This window comes from Mesoplodon densirostris, chromosome 16 (assembly GCF_025265405.1).
Source record: "Mesoplodon densirostris isolate mMesDen1 chromosome 16, mMesDen1 primary haplotype, whole genome shotgun sequence".
Lineage (NCBI taxonomy): Eukaryota > Metazoa > Chordata > Mammalia > Artiodactyla > Ziphiidae > Mesoplodon > Mesoplodon densirostris.
In genome coordinates this window covers 65,798,555-65,818,488 of record NC_082676.1, presented here as the reverse complement: position 1 = coordinate 65,818,488, position 19,934 = coordinate 65,798,555, and the positions used below count along the sequence as shown (strand labels likewise).

The window sequence follows — 19,934 nt, the reverse complement described above, 5'->3', positions numbered from 1 at the left end:
CTTTATCCCTTGCTTCCCATTTCTGAGTTAGTGTTCTTGCCCCTACGACGTGCGGGACAGAGGAACTGCGATTCCGTTTCCTTTGGCCACGTATCCACGTGCCATTGACTGGCTGGCGAAAACCAAGCGTCTCCGGACAGGCTGGACCCAGCTCGGTGCTGCTTGGCGCCGGCACGGCAGACCCGGGCAGCGGGCGGGAGGCCGCCGCGAGGCTGCGGGGAGTTTCGGCCAGGTGCCCGGATAGTGCCCGACCCCGCCCACCTCGGGGGAGTCGGGAGGGCCATTCCCCCGCCGGCTTACTGCTCAATGGCGGCGCCCGGCGCCGCGAGCCGTACCTGTTCTCACCAATCGGCTGCGAGCGCGGTGCCGGCCTCACCAAGTTTCTGTCTCGTGGGGCGGAGTCCGACACCACGATAGGCTGATGCAGCTTGACTGGTGTCGGCGGCGCCCAATAAGAGCGAGAAGGCGGGCCTCGGGTCGCGCGGGGCCGGGCGGGAAGGACGGCGAGGCGGCCGGGAGGCTCCGAGAGGCGGTCGACATGTTCCGGGCGCCGGAGAGCAAGGGAGGCCGGGCCGGCTCCAGGTGCGGCGCGGGCGCAGCCACGGTCACGTGGGTCGCGCGGGGGCGGCGGGGCGGCCGCGGTGAGCTCACAGAGCCGGGGCCTCCGCGGCCGGGTCGGGGAGGTGGGCGCGCCCGCGGGACCCGGAGGCCTGACTGCGCCTCCCCGCGCGTCCGGTCCCAGCACGTGCCCCTTCATTGGCGAGCGCGCCGGAGATGCTGGCCGAGCCGTCTGCTGCGGGGGGGCGGGCGTGGCGGCGCTGCTGGGATTCTGGGGCCCTGCGGCGTGTGCGCCAGTGGATGGGCCTCGGGGCAAAGTCCCGTCCCGGGAGCCCTCAGCACTGCCGCAGCCCGGGAGCCAGGCGGCGCCCTCCCACTTTACTGACAAGGAAACAGGCGGGACAGCAAGTGATAGGAGAGAGACTGGGTTTAAACACTCAGGAACATATAGCAGCGCGCTTGCTTTCTTTTTAGCTTGTAGAGCAATGGATATTGGGAGTCACATAGAGTCGCCAGAGCTGGCGGTCCTGCCGCTGGAGGAGCCAGCTTGCGTTGTCCAGCTGGTTCTTTAGCTGCCTAAGAGTTTTCTTTATTGTGAGCCATTTCTGTGACCCAGCCCCACAATAAAAGCAGAAGAGTGTGACGTCTGTTGAGGTAAGCAGTACATAAAATAAAAGAATTGTTTCGAGTGATAAAATCCCTGTAAATTTGAGGGAGTTAGGTCAGTATTCAGTAATACTCCTACCCAAATAATGTCATTATCCCACGTAACAGTGACTATTAATCACTCTCGTCTAGATCTGTGCTGATATGGGGCCAGAAGTATATCCTGGAGTTCTCAGAATGAGTCAGGTTTCTGGTGCCTGAAATCTGCTGTTCTGCATCACCCACACCAGCTGGGCAAGGGCTGCTTCCCAGCACTTTCTCCGTTGTCCACTAAGTACACTCTTTCTTTGTTTACACAGCCTGGCACTGGATGCCTAGCAAACATTGGTCCAGTTAGCGAATAAGCACCGTGAGGAACGCTTATGTGAGGCTGACTTCCAAGCTGTAGGAGACAGTGCGGAGCTGGTGCTCTAAACTGATACCCACATTTCTTTGGGGCATTAGTTTTTGGAGAGGATAAGGAGAAAATTCTTCCTTTTAGGATGTTGGAGAAGGAAAACCCATCTTAATTGGATGATCGATTGGAAGCTTCTGCTTGGGATCAGTTAGTAGCTTTGTCTTAAAGGAATTGACTAGCTCGACAGGCCTTTTACTTAGCTGTGAAGGGAATCAGGTGGTGGCTGTAAGATTACTGGGCCAGGTTTTCCTCTCTTAAAACCCTACTTTTGTTTTCTTGCTGAAGGGTTATTTGGTGTTAAAGGGATTTTGAACTATAAAAGCATTATGCTTTAGCCATCATTAATCTGAGGTCTTTTAAGCTGTAGGCTGTATATTTGTAAAGAATTTAATCTAGGTCTATTTTGCAGCTTCACTCCAAGCCTGACAGGTCCCCCATAGCTTTTCTGGGATACAGGAATAAGCTGTTGGAGGGGGGGTCACGAGCATGGGTCCCTCCAGGTGAGCGTCGATGCTCTGCTGGTTCTGTGGTCCACTTGAGCTGTGTGTATTTTCTTTTCACGTGCCCCTTAGTTTCTGTTGTGTACTTGGAATGTCTTCATTGAAATGTATCCAAGGGGTACTGAAAAAGGAAGCCATAACTGGGAAGCATCCCCATGTAGTAAGGTCATCCCCAAGACGTCTGAGCTACTGGTATTCCCATCCCCCTCCTGTAATTAGGGTCGAAGTGGTACCTGCACTTGATAGTGAGCCTGTGAGGGCCGCCTTGAGCCATTGTTGCAGCTTCTGTTTTTATGGAAATGTCTATTTAACTCTCAGTCTGGTTTATTCGAGACCCTGTCGAGCAGCCTGTGTGATTTGCTTGATTGCTGCAAGGCTGTGTGACCCTAGTGCCACCCCATAGCCTTTGTGGTGGAGACGCTTGCCACCTCTTCCCAGGAACCTTGGCCATTGTGTGCAGTAATCTCTCTGCTACAACATTCTTGGGCACCACTTTCCTCCCCTTCTTTTCAAAGTAAAGTAAAATAAAATACAGAAAAGTACACAAAATAATATAATAACATATTACCTCCACCCCAAATTAACATTTGGCAGTTTCAAATAAATATCGCTTACCTCCTGTGCTGCAGTGGTTCTCTTTCCTCATGGAGACCACAGACACAATTTGAGCCTTACCTACTCCAAAGGTGTCTTTGGAGTTCCAGTGACACTCAGTGCCTCTGTGGCATCACTCATGCAGAACACGGAAACTGCCTCTGCACAGCTCTAGCCTTACCAGAAAGCTGGGAGCTTCTCCAGGCCCAGGACTTGCTCTTGCTTGTCTTTCCATCCACAGGGTCTGATGCAGGCCCACCCGTGGTAGGTGCTCAGGGAATGTGCGAGTTAGAGTGAAGCAAGCGGGAGAGGCCAGGGAGAGGCGTGTATCCAGGGATGTGGAATGTGAGAGGAGAGAATGCTGGGGAGCCTATCCCACATCTGGTCTGACAATTTGAGGGTTTCAAAGAAAAGCTGTGTTGCAAGTAAGTCAGTAAAATAGGAATTTTAACTCATGCCAGTATGAGACTTGATGTTCAGTTCAGTTCAGTTCTGAGGATGGCAGATCTCAGAGACCCAAGCCTGTTGGGCCTGCTTGAAAATATGCCAAGAAAAATCGGGAATGTCATTGTGTCGGGGCTGTGAGATTTATAATGGGCGTGGGAGTCAGATGGCCTCGGGTGTCCCCCACCAGAGGGCCTGACGTGAGGTCTTACTAATGCCTTTCTAATTTAAGTCTGGTTATTGGTCATTTTTTTAAAAAAGGTTTTTTCCCTTAAACCGAGTAATTTTTTTCTTTATCAAACCCTTAAGGAAATGCTAACTGCTGGACAGGCATCCCCATCCCCTTCCTTCAAGCTGATGTGACTGAACCCATATGGAAGGCTGGCCCACTGCGCACTCGGCTTGAGTGGCAGCGAGCGGCCTGCCTGCGGTCTCCGTCCCAGCGAGCAGGCACGCTAGTGGCCCTTGGAGCAGACGAGAGCTTTCTGCTGTCCTGAGAGCAGAGAACTCTGTTCGCTTTAAACTACAACGAATGATCAGCTCCCTTTCTAGCTCTGTTGAGGAAACAGCATGTTAAACATCCTGTTCTTCTAGTGTCTGCATCGCTTTTGTGTGGCGAGCTCTGCAGTTTCACTTCTTTCTAAACGTCTGGGGTCACAGGCGGTCCTCTTGCTTAGGACTGGTGAAAGAGCAGGGGCCACTCAGTGGTTTAAAACTCTGCTTTAAAATACGTTTGAACATCCAGGTGTCCTGGGACTTCGCTGGCGGTCCAGTGGTTAGGGCTCCATGCTTTCACTGCAGGTGGCACAGGTTCCATCCCTGGTGGGAGAGCTAAGATCCTGCAGTGCGGCCATAGGTTTCCTGTAAAGATGCATATGAATTCAGTGTTAAGCTGCCCTGCTGAAGGAGACCGATGCTCTCGGGGTGTCAGGGAAGAGCTTTATGGAATTTTCTTAATTCTTCAGTTATTGCAATAAAAAGTGACTCAAGGTCCTGCTCATCCACTTCTGAAATATCAGCCTCCAAGTGCATGGCAGATTCCCAAAGATCGAGACCACAGTAGATTCGGCTGGTGGTGACTGAGTGTGGGAATAGCACTGCTCTCTGTGGGTGTTTAATTAAAATCCACACTTGAAAGATGCCAGTGTGTGCTGGGGTGACACTCTGCACATGTGTCGATCTAAAGTGAACAGTGGTCAAGCTGGTGTGTTCTGATCTGTCTGATGTTTAACTTGTCGTTGGTGGTACCAGACCTTGGGACTGGAAACCATCAGCCTGGTGTAGATTCCCAGGACTCACGTGGGTTAGTGGGGGTGGTGCTCCCCATGGTCTGAGCTGACACTTTCCATTAGAAATGTGAGCCACATAAGGAATTTTAAATTTTCTAGTAGCCACATTTTAAAAAGTAAAAAGATTCAGGAAAAATTAAGTTTAATAGATGTTATTCAACTTAATATGTGCACATTATTTCAACATGTGATCAATGTAAAAGATACAATTAAAGAGATATTTTGCCTTTTCTTCTTTGTGCTGAGTCTTCGAAGTCTGGTGTGTAGTCTATACCTACAGCACATCAGAGCCCAGACCCCCATGTCCAAGTGCCCACTGGCCACAGTGGCCAGTGGCTGCCCTTTTGAGGACCCAGCTCTCTGGGTCAAGCTTACTCTGTGGGTAAGTGGTGCACTGCCCCATCGTTTTTTTCTAGAGGATGTTGAGGATTATTAGGGTGTAGCCTGAGCTCTGCAGCCAGACTGCCTGGGTCTGAGTCCTGGCTCTGCTACTTCCTGTGTGGCCCTCTCTTTAGCTCAGACTCATCCTCTGTGAAAATCATGCCTGCCTTAAAGGGTGGCCATGTCAGGTCCTTGGAACAGGAGCTAGCGTGTATAAATGCTGAGCGAGTGTGAGCTATAACTCCCAGCACTATTGTCTGCTAATTATAGTGACTATTAAGTTCGACTGAACTGGCTCAGTTTGCCTGTTTTATGGAAACTTTAATTTTACTAATGAAAGGTCACAGGAGTAACTTCAGAGTATGTGCATCTCTGGACGTCTTGGCATAATCAAGATGTGCAGAGAAAACCTTTAAGGGAACTCAAGGGCAGGGAGGGAGGTTTGCCGGCTGGCCAGCGGCCGTGAGCTTGTTGTGCCACAGTGTGTGGTTTTCCCACAGATGTCTGCCCTGTCTGGCTGTGCCTCAGCCCCTGGATGGTGGCGCCCGGGCCATCTGTCAGTCCCTCACACTCTGTCTGCTTGCAGGGCCATGAAGCCCCCGGGAGGAGAGCCGAGTGATCGTCCAGAAGAAGCCGCATCTCCACGCAGGCCCGACAGGATGGCATCTAATATTTTTGGATCAACTGAAGAACCTCAGAACATACCCAAAAGGACCAATCCCCCTGGTATGGGCTTTTGACTCCTTAATCCTTTGGCCTCTACCTGTTCTCTTTTGTGCTGCTCTTTTGATAAAATTTTCCCTTTCTTTATATTGATCCTTTCAAATATTTTCTGGTGCAGGTTATCCCCCTGCCATCAGAGTCCTAGAGTGGAAGGAAAGTTTTATCCTGACTTGTGCTTTGTGTCCTGAAGGTGGCTCGGTTATTCTGGAACTCCCCCTCATCTGTCATCAGATACTGGCTGCGTACAGTCACTGAGGATACAAAGGCAGATGGTGGGGTTCTGGTTCCCACCACGGAGGCTCCCCAAATTGTCCCGTGGACTCCTTGAGATTCTTGAAATTGCGTGCAAATTGTGCATTTAGAGTAGTTTTAATCAGATTGTTAGTGGGATTGAAACTAAAATGGGTGGCTCAGCCTGGCACACATCTGTGTGGCTCCTCACTACTTACCCACCTTCTAGTGGCTCCAGTGGGAGGGAATCTCAGAAGAGTGTTTCTCTTGGCTGATGGACGGTCCAGCTGAGTGGCTGCTCAGTGATAGTTACCTGAGGAGCTTTCCCCTGTCTGTATCTACGAGGGGAAGACAAGGTTTGTTCCATTCTTAAAGATCTGAGAGACCCAACACAGGATAAATAACGAAATCAAGCAGAACCAGAGCTGGAACTGCTCCCTACCCCACCCCAATTCTGGGTACAAATATTGCTTGACAAACCTAGAGGAACAAAAGCAATAGATTCAAAAGCTAGTTTTTTGGTTGTTTGGTTGTTTTCAGTGGTTTAGGGTGGGGGGTAAGGAGGGGTGGAGGTTAGTGGTATCTATGGATTTAGTTACAACAGAGAAGCAGGTGGTTGTTGCTGAGTAACATCCTCCCCTGCCCAGTTTGTGGGGGTGCGGGGCCAGGAGTGCTCAGCCCTCATCCTTTGTACCAACGATGTGGTGCGGCAGATAGACTCAGACTGGAGGCACTGGAGGTGGGCGCGCCAGCAGCCGTGGCTCTGGCTCGGCACCATGCGCGGCTGCAGCTGTCTCTGGGGCTTCGGGTTCTCTAGATAGTGTGGCAGCGTGGGGCGGCGCTGCTTTGCCAGGCCCTCAGAATCTCATGTTCCCCCGCCCATCTCGTGCCCTGTGGGCAGCCTGGGCCCCTCCTGACTGGTGAGTTAGAAAACCCCTACGTTGTGCATAGTCACAAGGTGTCGTGACAGCGACGGGACGCCCTTGTCTGCTTCTCACGGTCCTGTTGTTTGGGGTTTGTTTTCTGTCCTGCCAAGCGCTCTGTGATGATAGTTGAGCATTTAACAAACGCCGGAGTTCCCCCTCTACCTCCTCCTGTCACCCAAGAGCTCTTTCTAACTGATGAATGAATTACATTTAAAAAAAAAAAAAAAAAGAGGAAGGAGGGAAGAAAGGAAAGAAGGAAGAAAATCACCTGTGATGAATTTCAAGGGCAGCCCAGAAGGGAACCTGCTGGTGTGTCCAGCCCCGCAGACTCGACCCCGCAGACTCCGGAGAGGGCCTAATGGAGCACGTTCGGAGCAAGGGACTTGCCACCGGCCGTCACTGGAAGTTAACCCCGGCTGGTCGGGTGCCGTATTTCATCTACTCTTCTGGTTTAGACCTCCTCCTGACAGTGGTGATTGATACCGGTGGGTCATTTGGTGTTTGTCAGGGGCTGTGCTGGGTGCCGGTCATCTCCACAGCCTGGGGGATAGGTGGCGTTACCCGCTTTACAGAGGAGGAAGCTGAGGCTCAGGGTTCACTGGCCTGCCTGAGTCCACAGCACGCTGGTGGCAGAACTAGCCTTTGGATGCAGGTTTTCCTGACTCCGAAGCCCGTGCTCCCAACTTACCTCCTGAATATACCAGTTGGGATAAATTTCCTGAGATGGAATTGCTGGGTCAGTTTAAAATGATGGTTCTAGGGCTTCCCTGGTGCCGCAGTGGTTAAGAATCTGCCTGCCAATGCAGGGGACACAGATTTGATCCCTGGCCCTGGAAGATCCCACATGCCGCAGAGCAACTAAGCCCATGTGCCACAACTACTGAGCCTGCACTCTAGAGCCTGCGAGCCACAACTACTGAGCCCTTGTGCCACAACTACTAAAGCCTGTGCACCTAGAGCCTGTGCTCTACAACAAGAGAAGCCACCGCAATGAGAAGCCCGTGCACCGCAACGAAGAGTAGCCCCCTCTCACCGCAGCTAGAGAAAGCCCGCGTGCAGCAACGAAGACCCAACACAGCCAAAAATAAATAATCATAATAAAAATAAATAAATAAAATGCTGGTGCTTCCACTGGTCTTCAGACGTGTGCTCCAGGACGTCTGTAGCGCTTGCTCCCCACGCAAGGCGCTGTGCCTTGTGATTTGGTTCTTTAAAAAGTATATCTTGAATTTATTTTTCTTCAATTATGAGTGAATTGAGCATCTTTTCCACCTTCATAGCCGAATTCATCTTTCAGGTAAAATGTTGAATAATAGACGTGCAGTGTGTCTATTATTTTACTTTTCATAAAATTCAAAAACAGAACTGTGTTGTTTAGGGTTGGACATATACATGGTAAAACTAGAAGAAGTTTGTAGTTTCCAGAAAATTCGGACACAGAACCACACAGGTTTTTGGGAGTTGATAGCATTCTGTAAGACTTGTGATCATCTGTGATCGTTACTTGGGTGTTTGCTTTATTTATATCTTAGGTACTTGTCTGTGTCATGTTTCATAGTTTTTAAAATGTTTTTAAATGAGCAGTGCCTTTAACCAAAAACTTAAAATTGAGTTACTTTTATTTTTATCTTGCATTTTAAAATAAGCTGAACGCGATCTTAGAAAGAATTTACTTAAGCATGACCAGTAGCAGCGTGGTAACAAGCAGTGAGGGGTGACCTCGGGCAGCAGCTTTTCTCCACTTTGTAGTCCAAACATTTCTGCTGACGACACCCTGTTCGTAACAGCAGCCCGGCAGCATGACTGGGAGCTTCCTTTCCACGCTCTGCTCTGCCCACTCCACGTGTGTCGACCCACTTATCTCACCAATGACCCCAGCCAGGTGCTGTCACACAGTTGGTCAGCGGCTGAGCAGGATCCTGCCTGGCACTGGGCCCTGACCCCATGCTGTGCCGCCTGCCCCAGCCCGAGGGCTGTGGGTCCCTGGGAAGCCGTGGCTGGGGCTGGAAGGCTTATGATCGGCCTCAAACGAGATGAATATGTGCATCTTCCTGCGGTCAGTCCCAAGCTTCTCCTGGCCTAGAAAAGCTTCCAGGGCCAGGTTCCCATCCTTATGGAGCTGTGCTTTGTGTCCCCCAGACGACCAACCGGCATCCTGAAAGGCTGGTCGAGGCTGAGGGCTTGCGAGGGGACAAGCCCCCCATGGAGCCTCCTCCTCCTCGGAGCTCTGTGCTCCTCTCACGGTTCAACTGGCCCCTGTTCTAACAGTATGGGTTATTACAGCCAAGAAGTGACTGTTTAAAACTGAATTTCTTGGAGACAGTCAACAAAGATCACAACTATAAAAATGAATATGTTTAGCAGTCCTAAGCCCCTGCACCACAGCCACCCCATTTCCTGAGCAGACACATGGCCCCCAGAGGGGAGCACTTTGCAGGGAGGAAAGTTGAGTAACCAGTGCCCTTTATTCACATACAGGTGGATAAGAATACCCTTCCTTTTACAGTAAGACGCTGTGTGCTGTCTAGATCGTTTTGTGCCTTTTTCACTGAACAGTGTCCAAGGGAAGCTTCTTTAGCAAATGCTCACTGAGCATTTATGTCCCCAGTGTTGTCGTAAGCATTTGACACACAAGCGACAGTGAGTCACTGAATCCCCTCACAGCGCTGTGAGGAAGGGCCTTGTACCACCGCTGTTCGAAGGGTGAGGAATGTGGGGCGCAGAGGAGGCTAGCAACATGTGTCTGGTCTCATAGCCATTTGTGGATGCACCTTCTTTCTTCTGTAAGATTATAAATCTTAGTGGGCGCTTGGTGGAAGGGAGGTGCTGGTGTTTGCTGAGTGCAGAGGGGAACGGGCTGGTGGCGTGTGCTAGCATCTTCCTGTTTAACGTCGAAATTTACTTCTCACGTCCATGCCTTAGCCATCAGCTTATAAGAACTTACATCTGAGATGCATATTTTCATTGTAGCTCATCAAATCATTTCTACTTGGCAGCAAAGATGTTAAATGTCTGTAATTCAGTGACATATCTAGTTGTCACTGGAAGTTCCAGACAGATTGAGGTGAGGAGAGTAGTCATTCTCAGTAAATGTTGTTTTCCAGATTACAGGTTTGCCTTGAATAGGGCATGTTCTTAATTCAGTTCTGTCTGACTTCAGAATTTAGCGGATGTTTGCTTTTAATCTATGAAAGAACTTTTCATGGCTTTAACGTAGAAGATTCTTCAGCAGGAAAACATGAAAAGTTCAGGGTTAAGGAAATTCTAGAGGGGAAAATGCTGTTTTATGCCATCTTACCATCTTGCTCCTAGCGGCAAGCCCGGTACAGCTCAGTTCTCATGAGGAAGGCCCCAGCTGGCCCCCGGGAAAGGGGCTGGGTTTGACATGGGTCTTTAGGGATGCTCATCAACCTGATCACCCCACCCTTGTTGGCCTGAATTCAGGACTGGCACTGTGGTGAGAGGAGGTCTCTGAAGTCACGAGTGTGGAGGGTGGGTGGGGTGGATGTTCCGGGTTGCTAACCATCCTGATTTTTTCTGCAGGGGGGAAAGGAAGTGGTATATTTGATGAATCCATGCCTGTGCAGACTCGACAGCGTCTGAACCCCCCTGGTGGGAAGACCAGTGACATTTTTGGCTCCCCAGTCGCTGCTACTTCACCCATGGCACACCCAAACAAACCCAAGGTATGGACTGCATACAGATAGCAGACATGAGAGTAAGAAAAGCAAAACTTGAGCCAGGTACTCTTAAAAAGGCTCTGAGGCAGGTGTGACATGTTATTAGGAAGAGACAAAATGGGTGACATTGCTTTTCCTGGCTGCAGTCATTAGTCACCGAGTTTCAGAGCTCTCCTGAGTCATCGGAGGAATGTATTCCCGCCTCGTGATAACTCGAGCCTTGGGGGTCGCTGGTGGTGGGGGCAGCCCACTGCAGGTAGGCCACTGCCCTTCTCTGCACATCACGGATGGATGCTGAGGATATTTATAATACTGAATGTAAAACAGGAGTTCACCTCTCATAAACATTCCACTATTTTTAGTGGTCATCAATCAATAAGTACAGTAACTGTATCGGATTAAAATTCACCAAATACTTAGAATTTATGGATTCCTGACAATATTTTTAAAAATCTAATTTGTAAAAAAAAAAAAAAAAAAATCTAATTTGTCACCTTCGGAGAATGTCAGAGGACCATCTGGAAAACTGCTGACATAGAATCAAGCACTTAGCCAGTGTTTCTTGCACGAACTGTACCTCAGGATGACAGCTATTGAGGGAAAGTTTCCTTTTATAAAAGTATTCCAGCCCATAAATGAAGAAGGAATAACAGAATTCAAATATCACCATTTTGCAAACTTGTAATGAAATTGTAGATCTGGGTGGTAATCATCAGTGGCTGCTAACATCACAAAACGACACCTCCAAAAATTATAGGCTTCGTGATAGAAGTTCATCATGGACCACCTTTTTTTTTTTTTTCCTGTGGTATGCAGGCCTCTCACTGTTGTGACCTCTCCCGTTGAGGAGCACAGGCTCCAGACGCCCAGGCTCAGCGGCCATGGCTCACGGGCCCAGCCGCTCCACGGCACGTTGGATATTCCTGGACCAGGGCACAAACCCGTGTCCCCTGCATTGGCAGGCGGACTCAGCCACTGCACCACCAGGGAAGCCCCATGGACCACCTTTGAATTCTTATCAAAACAACCAAGGCTGAGTCAGACCAATCCTCATATCAATCAAATCAAAGTTCCAACAGTGGTGTGGTTTGGTTTTTTGGTTTGTTTTTGTTTGTGGTGTTTTGTTTGTTTGTTTTTTGAAAAAAATGGAAAGACCTATCCTAAAATTCATATGGAATCTCAAGGGACCCTGAATGGCCAAACAATCTTGAAAATGAACAAAATTGGAGGGTCACACTTCCCAATTTCAAAGCTTACTGCAAAACTACATGAATCAAAACAGCATGGTGCTGGCATGTAGACCAACAGAATAGAATTGAGAGCTGAGAAATAACTCACACCTGGTTCATTGATATTTCCACAAGAGTGTCAAGATCATTCGTGAGGGGAGAGCAATCTCTCCAACAATGGTGCTGGGAAATTGAATGTGCACATGAGAAGAATGAAGATGGACCCTTACCTTACACCATGTACAAAAATGAACTCAAAATATAGAGACAGATCTTATTCTTGGATTCAGCAGTGGTTCCTTAAATGTGACACCAAAAACAGGCAACAAAATTTAAATAAATAAGTTGAACTTCATTAAAATTAAAAACTTTTGCGGGGCCTCCCTGGTGGCGCAAGTGGTTGAGAGTCCGCCTGCCGATGCAGGGGATACGGGTTCGTGCCCCGGTCTGGGAGGATCCCATATGCCGCGGAGCGGCTGGGCCCGTGAGCCATGGCCGCTGGGCCTGCGCATCCGGAGCCTGTGCTCCGCAACGGGAGAGGCCACAACAGTGAGAGGCCCACATACCGCAAAAAGAAAAAAAAAAACAAAAAACTTTTGCGCATCAAAAGATACTATCAAGAGAATGAAAAGACAGCGCACAGAATGGGAGAAAGTATTTGCACATCACATATATGACAAAGGTTTGCTATCTAGCCAGAATATGTAAAGAACCCTTACAATTCAGCAACAAAAAGACAACCACATTCAGAAATGGGCAGAGGCAAGGGGGAGGGATGGCGTGGGAGTTTGGGGTTAGCAGATGCAAACTATTACATATAGAATGGATAAACAAGATCCTCCTACTGTATAGCACAGGGAACTATATTCAGTATCCTGTGATAAACCATAATGGAAAAGAATATGAAAAAGAATGTATATATATATATATATATATGTATAACTGAATCACTGCTGTACAGCAGAAATTAACACAACATTGTAAATCAGCTATACTTGAATAAAATAAATTTTAAAAAAATTTCAGAACCAGAAAAAAAGGGGACAAAGCATTTGAATAGACATTTCTCCAAAGAAGACACACAAATGGTCAATCAGCATATGAAAAGATGCTGAACATCCTTAGTGGAGAAATGCAAATCAAAATCACAATGAGATACCACTTAACACCCACTAGGATGGCTATTATCAAAAAAAATGGAAAATAAGAAATGGTGAGGGTGTGGAGAAATTGGAACCCTGATACACTGCTCTTGGGAATGTATAATGGTGCAGTCGCTGTGGAAAACAGTTTGGCAGTTTCTGAAGAAGTTAAACATAGAATTTATCATATGATCCAGCAGTTTTACTCTTAGGTATATACCCCCAATTGTGCAAACAAGAACTCAAACAGATACTTGTACACTAAACGTAGAATTTATCATATGATCCAGCAGTTTTACTCTTAGATATATACCCCCAATTGTGCAAACAAGAACTCAAACAGATACTTGTACACTTAATTTTAATAGTATTATTCACAATAACAAAAGAGTGGAAACAACCCAAATGTCCATCGGCAGATGAATGGGTGAACAGAATGTGCTGTGCTGTACACATGTGATGTTATATTATTCAGCCCTAAAGAGGAATTAAGTTCTGACACACAGTGCAACACAGATGGCTGTGAGAACGTGTGCTGAGTTTAAACTTGACTACGTGTTAAGACATTTAAGGAGTCATTAATTTTTGTAGTTGCGAGAGAGTTTTTTAGGACATTTTAAAGAGCCACATCTTGAAATATTTATGGATAAATGAAATATGGGATTTGCTTTCAAATAATCCCACTAAGGGGTGGAGGGCTGGAAGTTGGGAGGCATGTGTGGCTGAGACCAGAATGGAGGCGAGCAAGCTGATGTCACTTGCTGTAGAGCAGGTTGCCTGGGGGCTCATGGGGCTCTTCTCTCTGCTTTGTTTATGGTTAAAATTGTCCAAATAAAAACTTTTTAAAGGTAAAAATAGACCCAGGTCATCCACGCCTTTCCCGTCGTCTGCCTGCGCGAGGTAGGAGGTGTCCGAGTGGCGGATTGACCTGGGTTTGCCTCGTTACAGGACCACGTGTTCCTGTGTGAGGGAGAGGACACACTGGACCTTAGAGGTGAGCTTGTTTTCTGTCCCTTCCCTGGGGCTCACGCTTTGCAGAGGCCGCTGGTGGGTGGGGAGGGAAAACCCGGTGCCCCCGCAGCCTGCGGTGAAGACAGCAGAGTTGTGGTGATTGCGGGAGGGTTTTGTGTTGGAAGGAGGCAGGGGAAATGGGCTCGGTTACTTCTGGTGACAGCATTCCCACTGGCTTTTCTGCACCTCCTGTCAGTGCTGGTCAGCCTGGGCCTAAGGCCAAGGCGTCCTCTTCTAGAAGGTCATCTCATGTAGTGAAGGGCAAGGGTCCAAAGCCTTCAGTGAACTTGTGACCAAGGGCAGCACTTTCAGACGTGGCAGAAGAGAAGGGCATGAAGGAGGGTAGGGGAGGAAGATGGGGGCGGCGGTGAGGAGGAGCAGTGGGGGCTGTGGTGGGGGCGGGGCTCCCCCCTGATGGGTCGCTCAGCAGTGAGCTGCTCAGCAGTGAGCTGCCCCGCTCATGGGGCTTGGGTATCAGGCCCAGTCAGTCCCCCATGGTCCTCTGAGCTGACTGCAGGCACTGATTTCTGCCTTCGGGTCACCATTTCCCTTTGTCGATTAGGAAGAGATGGGAATTCGTTCATTCAGAAAGTCCAGAGTAACCCTGCCTTGCCTTGCTGGGCCCCCCACTTAAGACGAGCTCACTTTGAGGACGTCTCCTTTTCATACTTGAGGTGGGATGGAGGGGAGTGGAGTCCAGCAAGCAGTGTGGAGATAATCCCTCAAGGATTTCTCCAAGCGTGTTTCAGTACCAGCCCAGCTTCAGCCCAGCCCTGGGGCAGGCAGAACCTGCTCTGCTGCTTTCGCATTTCCCCAGACGGCGTGCCCTTGCCCGTTGGGTGGCAGGCAGCCTCTAACAGGACGCTGTGCTGACTTTGTCCCGCAGCCGCAGCCAGCGCCTCCCCCAGACAAGAGCCGGGTGAGCCAGGTGGCCCGAGAGAAGCAGCCCGCGCCCAGGAGCCTGCATCCACCGTTGACAGCCATGAGCCCAGGCTGGGCCCGAGGCCTCGCTCCCACAACAAAGTCCTGAACCCGCCTGGAGGCAAGTCCAGCATCTCCTTCTACTAAGACGTTGCTGCGTCCTCCATAGCCAGACAAGAAACTCGAGAGATAAGATTTCAAAATTATAGTTTCTTTAGCCTGAAGGAGCAGGGTGGGGAGAGGGTCTGTTGGGTGGACACCTGAAGCTGCTGCTCCAGCTCCACTGCCATCACAAGAAGCCGGAGACCTCACCTCCCGGACACCAAGGGCGGGAACGTGATCCCTGGTGTGAGAGGAGCTCTCGGGTGGGTGGGCAGGGAGGTGGTGCCAGGCAGGTGCGCCTGAGGTGTGGGGGGTCTTCACGTCCTTGGTGTGTTGGCTAATTGGGTATCTAGGAGTCACTAACACAGTAGCAGAGTTTAAAGCCTTTGAGAGAAATCCAGAAACCACGTGTCCATTACTGTGGGATAGAAGAGCAAGACACACTGAAACCCTAGTGGGGTGGGGAGGGTGGGTATCTGGATAGACCCCTCAGATCCTGATGCTGTTTATCCTTCATGGACATGGTCTCTGTTTCTGGGACTTCAACCCCAGTGTTTTTCACTTCAGTTCCACAGATTTTCTTGAAACATCTTCATTGCTTTTCCTCAGCAGCTGTCAACAAAAAACCAAAATGTCGTTCTCAGTCTTACGCTTTATGGAAAGATTTTGTACCCTGATCTCCCAAGGTGCCCCGCTTCTGCGCTCTCAATCCTTGGCCAGATCTTATGTAGAAATCTCTCCCTTTCATCCACGAGAGACTGGTTTTGGGCTCTTTACAGGCAGTTTTGCTTGTGAACTGTTGCTTTTTTCCTCATCAGCCTCAAGTCTAGGCCTTTGCTCCTCACCAACAATGTGGACAGTTCTCTTCACCAGCAACACTTCCTATCTACAAGGCCACTAACTTCTATAGGACTTTAAAACTACCCAGATATATCCAGGTAATGGGATTGTTTAACTCCTACATGTGTCTTCCTTTATATTCCTGCTGACAGTGGGAAGAAGAGATGCTTGAGAACCTTGGGTTCTTAGGTTTAGATTCTGTCCTAATAGCTCAAGACCCGTTCTCTCAAGTACCAGCTTTACATCAGTAACTGCTGACTCTGGTCTGTTTCTGACACGTTTCTAGAAAAAAGTCTGTTGCTCAGGTACACCAAAGAGTAAGGAAAGTGTTCTTAGGCCACCCTTTATAAAGCTTTGCAGAACTTCTAGATCATATTCACAGTTTCCAGATGAGTCTTAGAGACCTTACGCCAAGAGATTAAATAGTTTGGCAGAAAAGTCTCAACTGGCCCATTCCATGGTATTTGCCAGCAAAGATAATGGACTGGCAAGAATCGTGCTGCTGTAATCTGTCAGGTGAAAGTTTCTCCCATTGAGCCTCTAAAGGGCTACGGTGTCGGTTCCTGTACAGCAGTCACGTGGGACCAACAGTTTGGGTTGGAGCTCCTGGTACGAGTGCCTACAAAGCTAATGCAGGTGCTAAAAATGTCTTCATCGTTAAAATGTAGTCACACTCCTAGTGGCCTGGACGCTCAAGTGCCTGCAGGAGCTCCCTGCCAAACTCCACATCCTCCACCGGCGCTGGGGGGGTTCACATGGTGCTTTGCCAAGCAAAGACACTTTGCTTTTCTGTCCCCCTGCTGACTTTGGAGCCGAGAAACACTGATTCCATGTGACTCTATCAAGTGCTTCCTATGTCCTCCATCCTTCAAATGATCATTTATAGGAAAGTTGTCTGGAATTCATTTTTTTCCACATTAAAAATGTCATAAATGGTGGTTAGCTTTTAAGCTCAAACACACTAACTTGTTTAACTTACAATAAGATGTTCCAAAGGTAGAAATGAACTGCTATTTATAACTTTTTTTTTTTTAATATACAAGAAAATGATTTGTGAATTCCAAATTGGATCGCCAAGAAGACCCTGATGTGCTGCTGGCCCTCGGGGCTTCGGTGTCCCCGTCAGTTACATGAGGGGAAGAGCTGTTTAGATCTGTCCCCTGGCAGGGACTTCCAGAGCAGAGCTGGGGTTAGAGGCCTGGGGGAAGGAGGAAAACAACCAGAGCAGAGCCTCTGGGCAGCAGTGACCACATCACCTTACTTTTGTTCCCATCTTCCCTCTTCCTTTCCCTCCTTGGGGCCGTGGGCATGGGTTTAGAGAGCCCTGAGCAGTCTGGTCACTGGGAGGAGCAGCAGAAAAGTTTTTGGTCCTTTGAACCTGATGGGGGAGGCCATTTACATTTGGAAAATGCTCTGTACATTGGGGACTGCCTGTATTTGGAAGCTTCATTAACTCTTAGCATCCTTTTCTCAACCTCCAAGCTGCATTGAGAAATTACTCATCTGTATTTTTATTAAGCCTTAAAACTTTATGTGCATTTGGTGCCAACTTTTTGTAAAGCTGTATCAAAAACAACAAACCTGTGCTCCCATCTCGATGTAACTTTGAGAGGAGCATTCTGTTATTTTTACAAGGCAGGAGTGGGTGTAGCCGTTGAATTAAACTTAGCAGTCACGTACTCAGAGTCTTTGCCTATTGGTTGTGTGCACAGTGTGTGTGCGTGCAGGTGGGCGGGTGGACATGTCCGTGTGTTTCCTCCACGTCCATTCCCCAGAGTGCCTGAACTCTGCTCCTTCCCTTGTAGCTTTTCATTGGTTGGAGGGGTTTGCCTTTTTTTTTTTTTAAACCAGAAGATGCCAAATTAATCTTCTCAAAGTTTATGGATTTAAGTTTTTTTCATTTGAAAACCAAAGAGTTGGCTTTGAATAGAATGGACAGGAATGTGGCAGCGTTCTTTCAGTTTACGTAAATTGAAGGTAATAATTCTTTTTCCACTCTTAACACCACTTGTTTTCCTGAAGAATTTGCCTCTGAGTTGACTTTGAAACTTCCATGAAAGCCTGACAGTGAGTAGATGACGTGCTGAGCTATTAGAATCTGCCTGTAGATTCAGGTCCTGCAGAGAAAGCATAGATTTTTCTTCTTTCTTATATATTAGCTATTTTCATATGTCCTACAAGAAAACTTAATATCTTTAAGTGTATTAAGTGGACTCAGGGTGGTGGAGCTTCTCAGACTGCCTGCCTGGAAGAGCTCCACTAGAGGAGGCTTCCTTCTAGAAGACTGCTGCATCAGGGCCAACTAACTGGACAGCAGTTCAGAAGGAAACCCAGCATGGGTGACCTGACACTGTCTTCACTTGTTCATCTGAGAGCATGTTCCCAGAACTGGGCTAGGCACTGGCACCAGCACATCACCTATTTGTAGCAGCTGCTCCAGCTGCAGGCAAGCACTGTGGTTTTGGAGTGTCACAGCCTGTTTGTCTCCAGAGGTCAGGCAGTGGCTGAGTCAGAGGAGCAAGGTGGGCTCCCCTGGATTATGGTGAAGAAGTGGAAGACATCTAAGGGTTCCCTCTTCAGGTCCTGTGCCTTGTCCAGAAATACACGGCTCTTTGGACAGAACATAACTTGTTCTAACATCTTTGTGAGTTGAATCCTGCAAGGATGTCTACACCTCCTCCTATATTATCCCGTTCGTTTCTTCTGAACTCGTTATATTCTTAATTCTTAGCGTTCTTGGAGCTCATGAATGAAATATTCCTGTTCTGTGTGTGACTACAAAGTGCTATCTAAACTTTAACTTAGGAAGAAATGAGAGGGACATTACAGGGACGTAGGTGCGTTTTTAGCAGGCATTAGGGGTGGATACTTCGAAGTTAAAGTATTGATAGAACTTTTGAAACCTGTGTGCCCAACTTACATTTTAGGGTCTTGTAATGAGAAAGAGAAAAAGTTGAATAGCGTATTATCTTTACAAATTGTAAAGGAAGCAAGTTCTAATTCAGTTAGCTTGAGCTCTCAAGAGAGTACTAGTGTTCTTTAGTAAGCATCAAGAATTATCCAGCATATCATTTTGTTAAAACTCCTTTTTCTTTAACCAGTTTCAAGTAACAAATCTGCCCATACACGTTAATGGTAAAAACTATTATAAAGTTGATGACAAGTCAGTTGGCCTCTGACTGTGGTAGTGGTGTCTGGCCTACTGTATTTGCTATTTCAGGAATTGAAAAGGGGCCATATTTCTTGGAAGGGCTTAGAGCAGAAGTCAGAAACATTCCCCAAAACATTCACCAGCTTTCTCTGTAACTTGCTTACCAGAAGAAATTATACATTTCCTCTGTTTGTCCTGGCTTATTTTGAGAATATAAAACAAGTCTATTGCATGCTTACTATTTGCTAGAGATTGTACTAAGCCCCTTTTGTGATCTTCATAACACTCCTAGTAGGTTGGTAATTGTTTTAGGCTCAGTTTTACAGTTAGCTAGGATCAAAACCCAGGTAGTCTGAATGTGAGACTGAAACCTCAGATCCTTTCTTAGTGGGGTGGGTGAGCATCCATACAGCACAGTAGGTTGCAAGGGGAAAATTGTGCAACAGTATTTAGGGCATCACCTGCAGGAACGTTCATTGGTGCAATCGGGTTAGGATGAACTCCCCTTGAAGCATCACATCAGGTGAAAGGCAGGGGTAAGAGCATTTCTGTTAACACTAAGCTGTCACTCACGGGGTTTATGATCAGGATTCATGCCACCTGTGTGGCCCCCAAAGCTGAAAGTGTAAGTCTTAGATTCATGGTGTCCTCAGATACCAGAGAAAGAAAATGCAAATCAACTGGCTAAAAGTGGAAGAAATAAGGGCCTGTCAAAACTGGTAGAATATAAGAAAGTCAAACAGGACAAATGGAAATTAAAAATATAACTGTTGAGGGACTTCCCTAGCGGTCCGGTGGTTAGGACTCTGCGCTTCCACTGCAGGGGGTGCGGGTTCCATTCCTGGTCAGGGAACTAAGATCCCACATGCCGCGGGGAGAGGCCAAAACAAAACAAAAAAAAGTGGAAATAAACTCAGCGTAGAGGTTAGACTACACATAGCTGAAGTGAAACTGGGAAATTTGAAGAAGTTACGCAACATCAGGACACAGAAGTGGACCAGGTGAGAGTTTGTTACTGGATTTTAGGATGAGACGGGCAACTTGCATTTAATTGGAATCCCAGGAGGGACCATGGAAGGCACAGCCGCTCTGAAGGGAGCCCTGAGTACCTGCTACTGTGTAGGAGTACATACTGCTGTGCAGTGAGGC

The 19,934-nt window shown here is 48.1% G+C and overlaps 1 protein-coding gene across 2 annotated transcripts; it reads left to right on the top strand.

Moving 5' to 3' along the window:
* Positions 1-486: 486 nt before the first annotated feature.
* On the top strand, positions 487-19,005 carry JPT2 (Jupiter microtubule associated homolog 2). 2 transcript variants are annotated; one of them, XM_060078409.1, is made up of 5 exons: positions 487-582; positions 5,416-5,555; positions 10,253-10,395; positions 13,709-13,754; positions 14,658-19,003. In XM_060078409.1, the coding sequence occupies exons 1-5, from the start codon at positions 539-541 to the stop codon at positions 14,837-14,839; spliced, it is 555 nt and encodes a 184-aa protein (XP_059934392.1). In that variant the 5' UTR covers positions 487-538; the 3' UTR covers positions 14,840-19,003. The 2 variants fall into 2 exon arrangements, with proteins under 2 accessions (XP_059934392.1, XP_059934393.1); XM_060078410.1 differs by lacking the exon at positions 487-582 and adding an exon at positions 1,053-1,212 and having other exon boundaries at positions 14,658-19,005.
* The last annotated feature ends 929 nt before the right edge of the window (positions 19,006-19,934 follow it).